The following is a 13395-nucleotide window of genomic DNA, read 5'->3' as shown; positions in this document are numbered from 1 at the left end:
AAATTCTTTGTACATGTTTGAAGAGCCTGGCTGTCAGCTGTTCTTTTATAAAACAGCTTCTCATTGAAATATTTATTCATATGAGGAAAAAACAATCAGACATCAGTATGAATGAAATCCTCTCTTGTAACCACTTCTACCAATTACTTGAAAATTTCTTAGCTTCTGCTATAAGCCCGGGAGTTGCACAAGAGGGATACTCAAATTTGAAACCCATAATTACTTGTTTCATTTAATAATTGCATATATTTGAACTACTAAGTAAATACGAACATACTGATTGAGAATTGCAGATGAGAGTATTCCAAAACAGGCATAACTCCCAGTTTGATTATCAATGATAGATGCTGAAACTCCAAGACTTTAGATATGGAGATCTCGCCTTTATTTTCCATCCCCCGCCCAGTGTCTCCAACCTTTGGTCCATATTTTTTTTTATTCTATTATTTTAGGCATGCCACCAGACAGATCCACCAGGTTCTCTCATTCATACAGTTATTCCAGTCCTGATGCTCAAAAAACTTGGGAAACTATCAATGGAGAGAAAAAATAAGGTTGCACTAAATAGCTAAATAAGTCAATTGCCCCCTATTTGAAGCTTGTCTCATTAGGGTTTTTATCTTCAGAGGAGCCTGACTCTTAATTTATCAAATGCTGGGCTCTGGCAAACCCCAGGTTGCTGCTGAGTAAGCTGAGGTTAGGGCCCAACATGTGTAAAGCTGGTCAAATTTAAAACAGTTACGGCCTCTCTGCAATAACTCTTCCCTGAAATAATGTAGGAAAAAAGGCAGAAGGCGTGGTATTGTGGGGGGAAACATAAGCAAAAAGGACATGTTGTCTGGGAATGTCTTTGTAAGGCAAATATGATTCATGTAGTACATGCACCAAGGCAACATGGCCAAGAATTGGTTGAAAATTGGAGTCTCAACCTTTGAAGGTCAACCTAATTTAACCCCCCAGCCTGGTGTGTATTATAAGTATCACATAAATAAAATCCACTCTTCAGAAACAGCAGGAACTTGCTTAGCTGAGTTTTTCCAACATTTTATTTCTTTCCATTTCTTCTCCAATTTTCTTTGCCCTAGCTTTAAAAAAAAATAAGACTATTCCTGCTTATAAAGCACATTGACTTTGTTTAGTAAGCAAAGGAATTTTTTAGGAAGTCCCACTGTTAGGCAAGGTTTTATTTCATAAATTAAATTTCTCAGGGAACAAAATTTTTTTGCTGTTCTGTTATTAATCTACAAAAATAAAATGCCATGTGTAGTCAAAATTTTACCAACTGACATGAGTAAGAATGCTTTTTTTTGGCCTGTTATGAAGTACAGTTGGCATGGATTATCTCTAGAATGTGAATTGCACTGATTGACCTGCAGAGGGAGTTAAAAAGTGTCACACACACCAAAACTATTATCCACCACATAAAAGTCTAGATTTTAAAAGGAGAGAGAGATAGAAAAACAAAAAACAAAAAACAAAAAACATGTCAAGCATACACTTTCTTCACATAGACAAAAAAAGTTAGACTCTTCATTTTCCTTGTGTTAATATTTTCATAAACATCATCTATTTTCTATTCTCCCCTTCTGGCACAGATAAGCTAGAACTATCTGTTTAATGTTGATTTGAATGCATTTTAGATCAGAGAAGGAAATACATTCCAAGCTCTATGAGGCCAGGGCCTATGTCAGCCTTGTTCACACCTCTTGGCATACAGAATGTGCTCAACCAACAATTACTGAACAAATTCAAGGTCTCCAAGAGGACAAAGAGCACGTAAAAGTAGATTTGGTGCTTGTTCTTTGGTAAATGGTCTGACCAATCCTTATAAGATGGAATTAATATGTAAAATATATTTTATGTATACTTACATTTTTATAATTTGACTTTATCTGTTCTTTCAACAGATAGTTTGAGCGCCTACAATGGCTAGGCATTGCTCTAAGGACTGGAGACACAATATTGTACTATATTGTACTATCTTAGAATGCCAGAAAATAATAAAATAAATGAGTCGGTCAAAAAAAATTAAGCAGATTAGAGGATATAGTATGTGTGTGTGTGTGTGTGTGTGTGTGCGCGCGCGCATGGAGACGGGAGGCTTAGTCTTAGCAAATCCTATAGTGGTTGCTGACCTGGAGGAAACACAGCAGAGTTTTCTATAAGAGTTAGGACTATTGGATGTGTTCTTGGATATTTCCAGAATATACTTGAATAACCTCTGCATCTGGGTCTAACAAACTGGGTACAGGGATGATACAACCCTGCTAACCTTGAGTGAGATCATAGCACATAACCCAATACATTTATGTACAGTTAGGTTGGATTACTGATGATACTTAGGAAATTTCCATGACCCTGAGACACAACATTTGCTTGAGTAATGTTTTAACCTGGGCAGAAGCTTTGAAAAATGTTGGTCCTTTAATCTTGACTCTTCGAAAGGAAGGCATGGATTATGGTACATGGAAGTAAGAGGGTGGGTGGGTCAAGGTGATGAGCATTCCAGCTCCTGTTGGGAGGTACTCACTGAGATCTTGAAACAATCTGGAACCAACCTGAATCAGATGAGCCGCACTCTCTGGGCTGCCGTGTCGCAGGTCATGTCCGTTGATGGCTAACACACGATCGTTCTCCTCCAGCTGACCATGTCGGTCTGCCACGCCGCCATTTAGCACATTGAAAATGAACACCCCAGGTTCATCCGCCTTGCGCACCAGTTTTATTCCAAGTTGCTCCTCGGGGCAGCTTTTGTTGAGTATTACGTGGAAGCTGTCATCCCGGGAGCCGTAAGTGTCCAGTGCCAGACCACTGTTCCTGCTCCGGAACTTCTGCTCCCTCAGCACAGTCAGTCGCAGCATCTGGCAGGGCTGCCGCAGGAGGCGCAGGGCATAGTTGTGAGGTACGTTGCTGATGTCCATCCCGTTGACCTGGGGAAGAGTGGACCTCAGAATCTGGAACAATCGCATGTAGCCAGTGCCATTGGCCACAACCCTTCCTAAGAGGCCCAGGCCCACAGAAGAGCCAGGACCCTTCTTTTAAAGACTGCTCTGTTTTGCCACCTCATCCTGTGTCCAAACATTCCCACGTTCCACTGTCACTTCTTCTATCATTACTCATAATATTTTCTTTGAGGGTGACCTGTCCCACTTTTTCAAGACTCACAGGGCAGAATCTTTCCTTAGCCTTAATCCTTATACAAGCCCACAATCTATCTACGGACACCTGACCTTCATTTCTGTTGCCTGCCAAACTTATATTTTTTTTTTAGCTAAGGAAAACAAAAAAGGAAGAATAAGTAGGAAAAAGCAAAAGCAGAAAAGTTTTCCCATTCTGCTCAGTCCTGAAACTGTTGTGCAAACCAAACCAAGTTGCATTTTCTTTCCAAAAATCTCCAACTGAGTTTTTCTCCTCAGTTCACCCACACAGAACTCCCAGTCCCCACCACTGTGTAAGTGTGTGTATGTGCGCGTGTGCATGCTTGTGTGTGTTGTGTTTCCAGGTGTTATCTACAAGGTCTTTTGCCCATGTTCTCAACTAAAAGATACATCCCTGCCTGGTTTCAAATAAACTGACATGAAGAGAAGTTTTTGGCTCTTCTATCGAAAGGCTGGATTGCTTTATAACACTGTTTAAATAGCTTGGCTCCTCTCATCTGTGCCTCAGTCATGTCTGTGGCTCATGCCACATTGGCTTTCTGGGTTTCATTACTCAGGCTGGGCCTGGAGGCTGCAGCCCCCAACAGTCACCACGCTGGAAGAAAACGGTTTCACAGCAGCACTGCACTCAGTGTGCTCAGAGGTGGAGGCCCCATGGAAGAGAAACAATCTTCTCGAATTTCTGTAGTTGGGTAAGATTTGTTCTACTTACAGCCAATTGTTAGCGGAGCCTCAGAATGAACTTTCAAAGAGCCTTCCTCAAACATACAATCGCTGGTTGGTTCTCGGCTGCATTTCCAGGGAAGGGCGGTGGCTTCTCCTTGCAAAGGCAGGGTGCCTCACCTGTGACCAAGCACTGGTGAGCAGAGCCCCAAAGGTGGCAGGGCCTGACTTTCCCCATCACACCCAGGCCATGAGAGTTCAGGGCTGTCTGCAAGAGTCCTGGCAGCCCCTTTGCCCCCAAGAGCCAGCTGGAGGCCACAGGAGTCAAAATGTTTTATTATGCAGCCCTCCCAAGCAGCATAGTTTCCACTAGAACTGGGAGGAAGCCACGGAGAAGGTCACAGTTGCGGTGACCGTCATTTGTGGTTGATGGACCCTGCCTCGTACTCCACCTTGGGGCCTGGAGGGAATATCAGCATTTCTGCAACTGCCGCTTTAAATTCTTTCTCCTCTTATTCCAATCAGTTTGCCAAAGAAACAGCTCGTGATGAGAAGGGAGCTGGCCCCTCAGCAACCTCGAAGGGATTAGTACGAGACTGTTATCTTAGTATCAGATAGGAAATATATGACTAGGGAGGGATTTCTTGTCACTTTTGGCACAGGTTTGACTTCAGTCTGATAAACAACTCTTCCTTTATCCTTTCTCTTCTGAAAATTCCTCCCTAAAGTCCTTCTCCTCAACCAAACTCCAGAAGACAGTAATATTCAAGGCATTCCATTCCTCCACCTGTATCTCCAACAATGTCAGTGGGTTGGTAGGGATGGCTTAGGGATTACTTTATTTAAAATCGAGGGCCACTAAGCTGTTAGGAAATTTACTTAAGAGGGGCATGTGAATGTGAGTGGTCAGATAAAATACAAAATGTTCCATTAATCTGCTCTAAAAACAATTTTAATAATATATCCAAAAAAAGGGAAATACCTGCTCTATTTTGGTATTATTGCACATTACTGCTGCTTAAAGGTAGAGGAAGGGATGGAAAGGAAGAGAGTTAGGAAGGTGAGAAGCAGAAAGAGAAGAAAGAGGAGCTGTAAAAAAGGAAGGGGGAGGAGGATGGAAGAAGCAAGAGGGGAGAAGGAAGAGGGGAGGAGGAGAAGATAGAAACAAAACTGATACAGAGACAGAAATATTGATATACAGAGGGAGGGAGAGACAGAGAGAAGGAGGGGGCCAGAAAGAGAGAGACAAAGACCTATGTCAAATTATAAAGCTCATATAAAGAGTCATATCAACATAGTAATTGTGGAAATAGACTGTTCCTCATTTTCCTCCTTCCCTCCCTTCCTTCCCTCCCCTCTCTCCCTTCCAAGACTTTTTTTACTAAGCCCCTTATCATAGCCCTGCAGCCACCATATCAGTATCTACCTTTAGAATGATGTCTCCCGGCAGTAGCCGGCCATCTCTGGCAATCACCCCATCACGATAAATGTGCTGGATAATGATATGGACCAGAGGTGTTTCACTGCCTCCCACAAGCCTAATGGAGAGGCTTTCGTTGGGATCCACTCGATTGATCTTGATGCTGGTAATTTCACCATCTGGAATCAGATGATACAACCTTGGAAAGGCTGAAATGGACAAAGACAGTATTTATTTAAGACGCCCGCCCAATGTGCATTTCCAACCACTCTTCTTGCCAAACCTTGGTTTCGGCCAAACTAAACTATTCATTGTTCCTCATACATGTTTTCCACTTTCCTGCCTCTGTACCAGTTTAAGTTCTCTGCCTGGAATGTTTTTCATCCCAGGCCTAAACCCAATTTTCCCTTCAAGGCCTGCATGAAAAGATCCCTTTCAATTAAATTCTACTGTGATCCTTCTTTCCCTTGTTCCCTCCAAACATCCCTTTTCCCATAAAGCTTTCCCTTTCTTTCTCATGGCACTCAAATTTGTATTATTATTATTAGTGTCCATTTCTTATATCCCCTATGGAATGCCAAGATCCTGGAGGGCATAATCATCTGGCTGCTGTGTGACTGGGTGCACAGGAGCCTTTAGCTGGTATTTATTGAGCAACTAGGAATGAGTGAATGATCCTCTTTATGGAATGGACTGCAGTTTCATCACTTCCCTATTGAGGGACAAAACAGAACAAACCTGTTCTTCTGTCCTCCTCATGTCATTCTGAAGGTCCTGCTTTTCAGCCTTGGGGAGTCACCAGTCCCCTTTACCCAATATCCTAGTTAGTGGGGGGAAGTGTGAGTCATGGTCAAGAAAAGAGGCTCAGACTAAGGACCAAGTCATGGCTTCAAGAGGTCCCTCATTGATCTCCCTGAATTATTGAATGAAGAACTAAAAAGAGATCCAGACATCATCTATGCTGATGTTTTTCAAACTTCATTTTTTAATTGAGAAATCCTTCCCAACGAAATCTTTCACAACCCCACCCCACCCCCAACTCCCATGGCAATATGGAGAAGAGCTGCTGTGGCTGTCCTACAATGTGAACACTGTTTGAAAATCAGTGACCCCCAAACTTCATTTTATAGGAGAGGACGTGTAAGCTGAGAGAGGGGAAAATGAGGTGATTGACTGGAGGTTGCAAAGATAGGTAGCCCTCAGAGCCAGATGGAACCTGGGCTCCTGATGACCAGCCTTCTTGTTGCCTCCCTCAAGTTTCTCTGAAGCCAGGCGTTCACAGGCAGGCAACACGTCCACAAGGAACTTGCCTGGTAGAACAGTAAGCCAGCAGCACCGACTGGCACAGTTCCTCCACTTGAGGTGCAACGAAGTGTTCAGAGGGGACACCAGCAAGTGCTGGAATCAAAAGCCACACCTAGCTGGGGGAAGAAGAGGCTCGTCTAAGTGACTTGAGGCCTGAATCTGGGTGGGAGGGCAATCTGCCTTTGCCTCCTGCAGCCGCTGACAGCTGTCTTTGCCTTAGGATTCTCCCTTAATTAAGTCATCGGAAAAGATCAAGACCAAAGGCCTGGTTCTGGATAATCCGCTCACTGTGACTGTTTTCAAAACCCATGACCTCAGTCCATTTTCCCCAATGAACTTTCTAGGAACAAATGGAGAGAATTCAGATTACTTCTAGTTATTGTAAAACATGATAAACAAAGTAATTTAGTGGCCAGGGGAAGCCTGAGACATTGTAAATGTGGGTGTTTGGCCACCACGGGGACTTTATTTAATGTGTGTGAGTGGCCTGGTGATGAAACTGTGAGAAGTTGTAATAATCTATCAGTTCCCGGTGCTAACTGCACTTGGGTGACTAAGTTCAATCAATGTTTAAATTACTCTGATCAGGTTAAGTAGGCTATATCACAAGCATTTATCAGAACATGTTTGGTGAAAAGGGAATGGAGATTTAAAAAATAAAAATCAATTTAGCAGAGAAAGATTTGGAAGTAAGCATCAACACTGCTGATTTTCCCTCTTTACCCTGTCCCCTTCTAACCTCACTCCCAACAGATTTCCAAAATCCTTACTCCTGTGTCCTAAACCTAAACTGATCAAGGATTTTTGATTTGATGGTGCAAAAGGTCATGGCCAGTCACACTGGTAAATGACAAGAATGAGAGTCACACCAGTGAGATTCTAATGACCTGGAAGAGTAAAAGTGATTTTTAAACTTCCAGATTTAAAGTTGGCCTGGGAAGAAAAGAAGTTGATCAATATCATGTTCTTGCTCAAGACTAAAGGATATAATAATAATTATTATTTATCAAGAGTTTATTGTATATTAGGCACTGGGCTAAAAAGTTTGCATACATACTATTTTTTTGTTTGTTTAATCACAACAACTCTATGAAGTAGCCTATTATCTTCTCTGTTTTTTGCTATTTGTTTGTTTGTTTTAGATGAAAATTTGCTAAAGCTTAGAGAAGTTAAAAGAAATCTTGTTGGGAAGAGGATTTGGCCCAATGAGTGGGGCATCTGCCTACCATGTGGGGGGTCCAGGGTTCAAACCCCGGGCCACCTTGAGCAGTGTGGAGCTGGCCCATGCACAGTGCTGATGCACGCAAAGAGTGCCCGTGCCACGCAGGGGTGTCCCCCGCGTAGAGGAGCCCCACACACAGGGTGTGTGCACCATAAGGAGAGCCGCCCAGTGCGAAGGAAGGTGCAGCCTGCCCAGGGGTGGTGCCGCGCACAGGGAGAGCTGACGCAGCAAGATGACGCGACAGAAAGAGAAAATGGATACAGGGCGCCGCAGACAAGAGTGCAAGCAGACACAGAAGAACACACAGCGGATGCACACAGAGAGCAGACCACTGGGGGTGGGGGGCAGAGGGGAGAGGAAAAAAAATCTTGGCCAAGCACAGCTGCAGCTAACTCCTACTCTCCAGTTCTGCAGGTCTGCCCTTGACAACTAACAAAACTGTATGATGGACCAGTCCCATCCCCAAAACAAGGAGTGTCACCAACTGCAAACAAAACAATTCTTTTCCTCTGCCCTATAATATACACATCCCTTCTCAGCCTGAAGCAGTTAGAGTAGACATCGTCTCACATCTCTCAAGATTGAGGAAGGAACAAACATAAGGGGGGAGTGTAACCAGAGACCAAAGCAGATGAACTGCTATTGTAGTTATTAGTTCATGTTAACAGAGACACCTGTAACATTGATATAAAAAATAAAAATAAAATAAAAAAATAAAAGTTGGCCAAGATCACAGAGTTGATAAATGACAGAGCCAGGATCCAAACTCAGGAACTCAGAGTCCACACGTTGTCCAGTCTCTTCATTTATGCACAAAAGGATAGATAAGTGATGCAAAGAGAATTTACCAGACTAGCCAGAGGTTGCTGAAGCAATGAGATCCCAAGGCCACATTTGGAATTCTAGAAAGACATTGCTACCAACCTAGATGAGTCTTAACACTTCATTCCATTCTAAAGGGTGAGCTTCTGGCATATTGGAGAAAATCCATTCTCTCCCACTCTAACCACCTTGCACCCATTACACGGCTGCCATTTTCATCTTGAGGGATGGCTCCAATCCTAGAAGTACACTATTCAAAAACTTTCAGGCATGCTCACTGCCCTCCATCCCGTCTGGACTCCTAAATGGCATGCTGAGCCCTCTCTGATTTGACCTTAACCTTACTTGACAACCCAACTCCAATCCAGATCATAAACCATGCCTTAATCACAGGCTATGCTACCCTATTTCGATGTACTGTTTCTCTCCCTAGGGCTGCCACTGTCATTTATTTAGACCTCATCCTGTATGGTGTTTTATTTTCTTTTAATCTTCGATGAACTTCTTGAACACAGAAACTGGGTTTTATAGGTTTTATGTAGAATTACAGTGCCTAGGGCAGTGTCTTACATGTAGTAATCTTTAAAAAAAAAGTTTCTGCAATAAACATGCAAATAAATCTTATCTGGGCAGTAGAAAAGTTTATATTGAGTATAATTAAGGAGCTTTTAACAAGGGAGGAGGGGACTGGAAGATGGGAAGTCATAATTCTTTCATTTATTAATTTCACAAACATTTAGCAAACTCTCTTACATGCCAGACCTGGGCTGGCACTGAGAATACAAAGATTCCTTGCCCTTATAGGTACAATTACAATGCAACGTGATCTTTGCTTTGATAGTGACAGACTGTGCTTTTAAAACACAAGGGAAGGGGGACTGAGGTAGTCAGGGAGGCTTCCAGGAGGAGGCAATGCCTTAGCTGAGCCTTGAAGGATGAATTAGATGTTCGATGAAGGGAGAGGAGGAGTGTAGTTTGGATAATATCAGGGAAGTAAGACAAAGAGACACAGTATTTACAGGACTTTAATAAGTTCAGAATAGTTAGAACATAAACTGTGTGTGTGTGCACTTATCATAAATAAATAAGCAAGGAGGGCTCTTACATCACTGCTTGAGAATTCTCCAAATTCTATTCCCAACCCCCAGAAGTGGAAACTAGTATGACTTGGTGGGTAAAAGAGTGAGCCCTGGAGCCAGGTGGTCTGTGTGCAACTTCCAGTTCTGCCACATTGTTTTTTTAGCTGGGTGACTTTGGGCTAGTTACCTGGTCTCTCTGAGCTTTGATTACCTCATCTGTAAAATGGGAATGCTAATACTTCTCTTAGCATTGTTGTGACATCTAAATTACTTAGAATAATACCTGGCACACAAGAAGAACTCAATTTTTGTTAGCTATTATTATTATTGCTCTGAAGTTCTAACATAAAATGAAAAAAAGTAGGGCAGTATTTCCTCAGCTTCATTTATATTGGAGAAAACTCAGAATTTAAGCTCCAGTGACATTTTTTTTAACAAGGATTCTGAAGCCACATTACTTGGATTGAAATTTAGCAAGGTAATTTGGGGCAAGCAAACTAACCTTTCTGTGCCTCAGCTTCCTCATCTGTAAAATGAAAATAATAATAGTTGCTACTTCAAAGGTTGTTGTGAGGAGTAAATGAGCTGACATGTAAAACACTCAGAACTGCACCTTGTGCATAGCTGCAATAACAGTAAATACTCAAGTGTGTTTACCATGTCCCAGATACCATTCTAAATGCTTTCCACTCATTAAATGCAATTATTATTCTGTATATGACTTAAGCTAGCACCTGAAGATAAGGGTTCCAATACCTTTTCCCTTCATCTATATAAAAGGAAAATAATTTTACCTTTAGTTACTTAGGTGGAAAGTAGGTGGACAAGGGAACAGATATTTTATATTTTTGGGAAGAGAGGCACTTTACGTAGAAAGTGGGTGGAGGGCACTTGTCACTTTCTACATTACCACTAAAGTCACCTGGCAGCCCAGCCCACATCCAGCTTGTAGGTGCGTTTGTCTACCTTCAGGGGCAGTGGGGTTTTCAGAATTTTCCCTTCCCTGGCCAGCCTGGTTGGCAACTGCACTTCCACTTTTTGTCCTTCGAAGAACACTCAAAGCTCGATTGATTTTCTTAAAAGATCTGCTTCTAATAGTGGATCGCTCAAAGGGCCGTGCTGAGGAAAAGAGAGGAGAGGAAGAGCAGTTATGCATTAATAGAAAACATCCTTTATGTACATGTCCAACCAAAAAAACTCAATAAAGCATTATCAGTGTTTACTTCTAAGTAGTAGGAATATAGAATTTGCCTATTATTTTCTAAGTTTATGTATTTTCCAAGTTTATGTAAGACTTGTTTAAGAATCACCTTTTTCTTTCTTTTTTTTTCTTTTCTTTTTTGCTGGGCTGGGCTATTTTTCTTTGAGCAGCATGGATAGGAGAGTACTGACACTGCCAGAATGACGCATCATTAAGTCTAGCTTCAACTTCTTTCAGCAAGTCAGATTACATACAGTTTTAATGATCTGAGGTACTCATGATTTCATTTCACTTTGGAGGATTGGACGTTAGGTTGCTGCCAAAACTAACAGAACTATTTCCCCTTAAAAAAACATTTCTAGAACTTTCCACAGTGAATATTCCACAGAGGGCAATCCCAAGGCAAGAAGCCCACTCCCGGACAACCACCCTTTTGACTCACTCCTAGTTCGGTTGCTCTGGCCAGGGTCCAACGGACTGTTTGCTGGCTGGCCCTCCTCCGCCGTGGACACGTAGGCAGGGTTGTCTAGGCCTGGCTCGCTTGTTGTTAGGGGGATGGTGGCAGCTGCAGAAACCTCTGAGGAGAGAGTCGTTGCTGTAAGGCTCACGCAGCCGTCAGGGCAGCCATCTTGTGAGCGCCTTTTCCTGTCTTTGGTCAGGCCATAGTGGGAAGCGCCTTTACAGCTGTAAAAAAAAAAACCAGTGGGGAGGTGATTTCTAACCATCGTTTAGTCAGGGCCCCCCCTTCACATACACACTTGCTAGATGCTTAAGTATCCCCACTCCCTTTTCACTCAGAAGTATTCAATACACACTTGCCAACTAAATGAATTAATGAATTGAGATTTTTTTTTTTTGCAGGCAGAAAGTTTATTGAGAAGTTCTCCCAGGGGAGGGGCCCTGAAGAAAAGATTTCAGCCCCTTGAGAAGATAATTTTTAAAAGATGCTTATTTCATTCTCTCAAAGTACTGCTCCCACCCCAAGAGCACAATTATGAAATTTCTAGTGGTACTGGGCTCGAAGCTAGTGATATTGAACTATTTGGACTTGGTGATTCCTTTTTGCTGCTACTTATTTTGACCATGAAATCCTGGTACACAAACCACATTCTCAGTCTTCTTTTGGGTTTAGCTCCCACTGAAATCCCCCACAGTACTGAACATAAATATGAAGCCTCTCCCAGATTCCATATTTAAGTATCCGTGGAAGCAGAATCACCATGGCCACAAAGCCACAGGAGTTTACTCAGCATATCACTTTCTCTAGAGGTGGGCTTGGTGGTTTCCATCTCTACCACTGGGCCCGTCTGAAAGGGCTTCCCTCGTTCCTCTGAGCCCTGTGCATGGAAAAATTTCACTCATTACCATGTTTTTTAACAGCTTCTATGGTCTCTGACAAAAAATGCAATTGCCTTTGTTCATTCACCATCAGTGTTTAAAAAAAACAAAAACTTTGTTGGGAAGGCAACCCATTGTTAGAGTAGAGAGAAGAGGAGAGCAGGCCTGTGGGTCAGGAGACCAAAGTTTGAGCTGATTGGGTCTGCATTTTTTTTTGCCAGGAATGCACCTTTGTGTACCACGGGGCAAGTCATGTCAGCTCTTAGCTAGTGTTTTGGCCAGGAAATAGTGATGATTTAATTATCTCATTGCACATCCGTGAGGGAGCAGCCAGAGGTGGTCAGCTGCTTCCACAGCCATTATGAGGGCAAAGATGATATCTGATGGGCTCCTTTAAGAAGTGGCAATTTGTATATAAGGGATGTGCTCATTATAAACCATATTAAAAATCAATTTATTACAGAAAATCCTCTATGGGTGAGCTATTCGAAAGCAAACTGAATCAAATGGCAGTCTGCAATTGATACACAACACATGCTTCATACTGCCCACAGTCCCACAGAGCTGGCAGGACACAAGAAGTCCTAGTCGGGAAACGGACTTTGGCCCAGTGGTTGGGGCGTCCGTCTACCATATGGGAGGTCCGCGGTTCAAACCCCGGGCCTCCTTGACCCGTGTGGAACTGGCCATGTGCAGCGCTGATGCGCGCAAGGAGTGCCGTGCCACGCAAGGGTGTCCCCCGCGTGGGGAAGCCCCACGCGCAAGGAGTGCGCCAGTGAAGAGAGCCGCCCAGCGTGAAAGAAAGAGCAGCCTGCCCAGGAATGGCGCCGCCCACACTTCCCGTGCCGCGGACGACAACAGAAGCGGACAAAGAAACAAGACGCAGCAAATAGACACCAAGAACAGACAACCAGGGGAGGGGGGGAAATTAAATAAATAAATAAATCTTAAAAAAAAAAAAAAGTTTAAAAAAAACAAAAACAAAAAACAAGAAGTCCTAGTGTCTGGCTCAGAAGACTGGCTCTGAAATCTACCTAGCTGTGCGCTCTGGGGCAATTTTATCAGCCAGGTTGAACTTTCTGATCTCTACATACTTCTTGGGTTTGACTTATGTTAACTCTTGTCTAGAGTTTAGTACTTTGCTGGATATGTAACAATTTCTCAATAAATTATAGCTGTTTCATGTA

The 13395-nt window shown here is 42.8% G+C and overlaps 1 protein-coding gene across 6 annotated transcripts in view; it reads right to left on the bottom strand.

Annotated features, from left to right (window-relative positions):
- The window catches only part of LNX1 (ligand of numb-protein X 1), a 223285-nt gene that overhangs the window by 52263 nt on the left and 157627 nt on the right, over positions 1-13395 (bottom strand). For all 6 annotated transcript variants that reach the window (XM_004460613.5, XM_004460616.5, XM_004460618.5 and 3 more), the window contains 4 exons: positions 11313-11554; positions 10636-10788; positions 5248-5450; positions 2559-2930 (listed from right to left, as the gene is read on the bottom strand). In XM_004460613.5, the coding sequence (XP_004460670.1) occupies positions 2559-2930; positions 5248-5450; positions 10636-10788; positions 11313-11554 (970 nt within the window). The remainder of the gene's footprint in view (positions 1-2558; positions 2931-5247; positions 5451-10635; positions 10789-11312; positions 11555-13395) is intronic.

Source organism: Dasypus novemcinctus, chromosome 1 (genome assembly GCF_030445035.2).
Source record: "Dasypus novemcinctus isolate mDasNov1 chromosome 1, mDasNov1.1.hap2, whole genome shotgun sequence".
Lineage (NCBI taxonomy): Eukaryota > Metazoa > Chordata > Mammalia > Cingulata > Dasypodidae > Dasypus > Dasypus novemcinctus.
The sequence above is the reverse complement of the archived record's forward strand: the minus strand, read 5'-3'. Positions and strand labels throughout refer to the sequence as shown.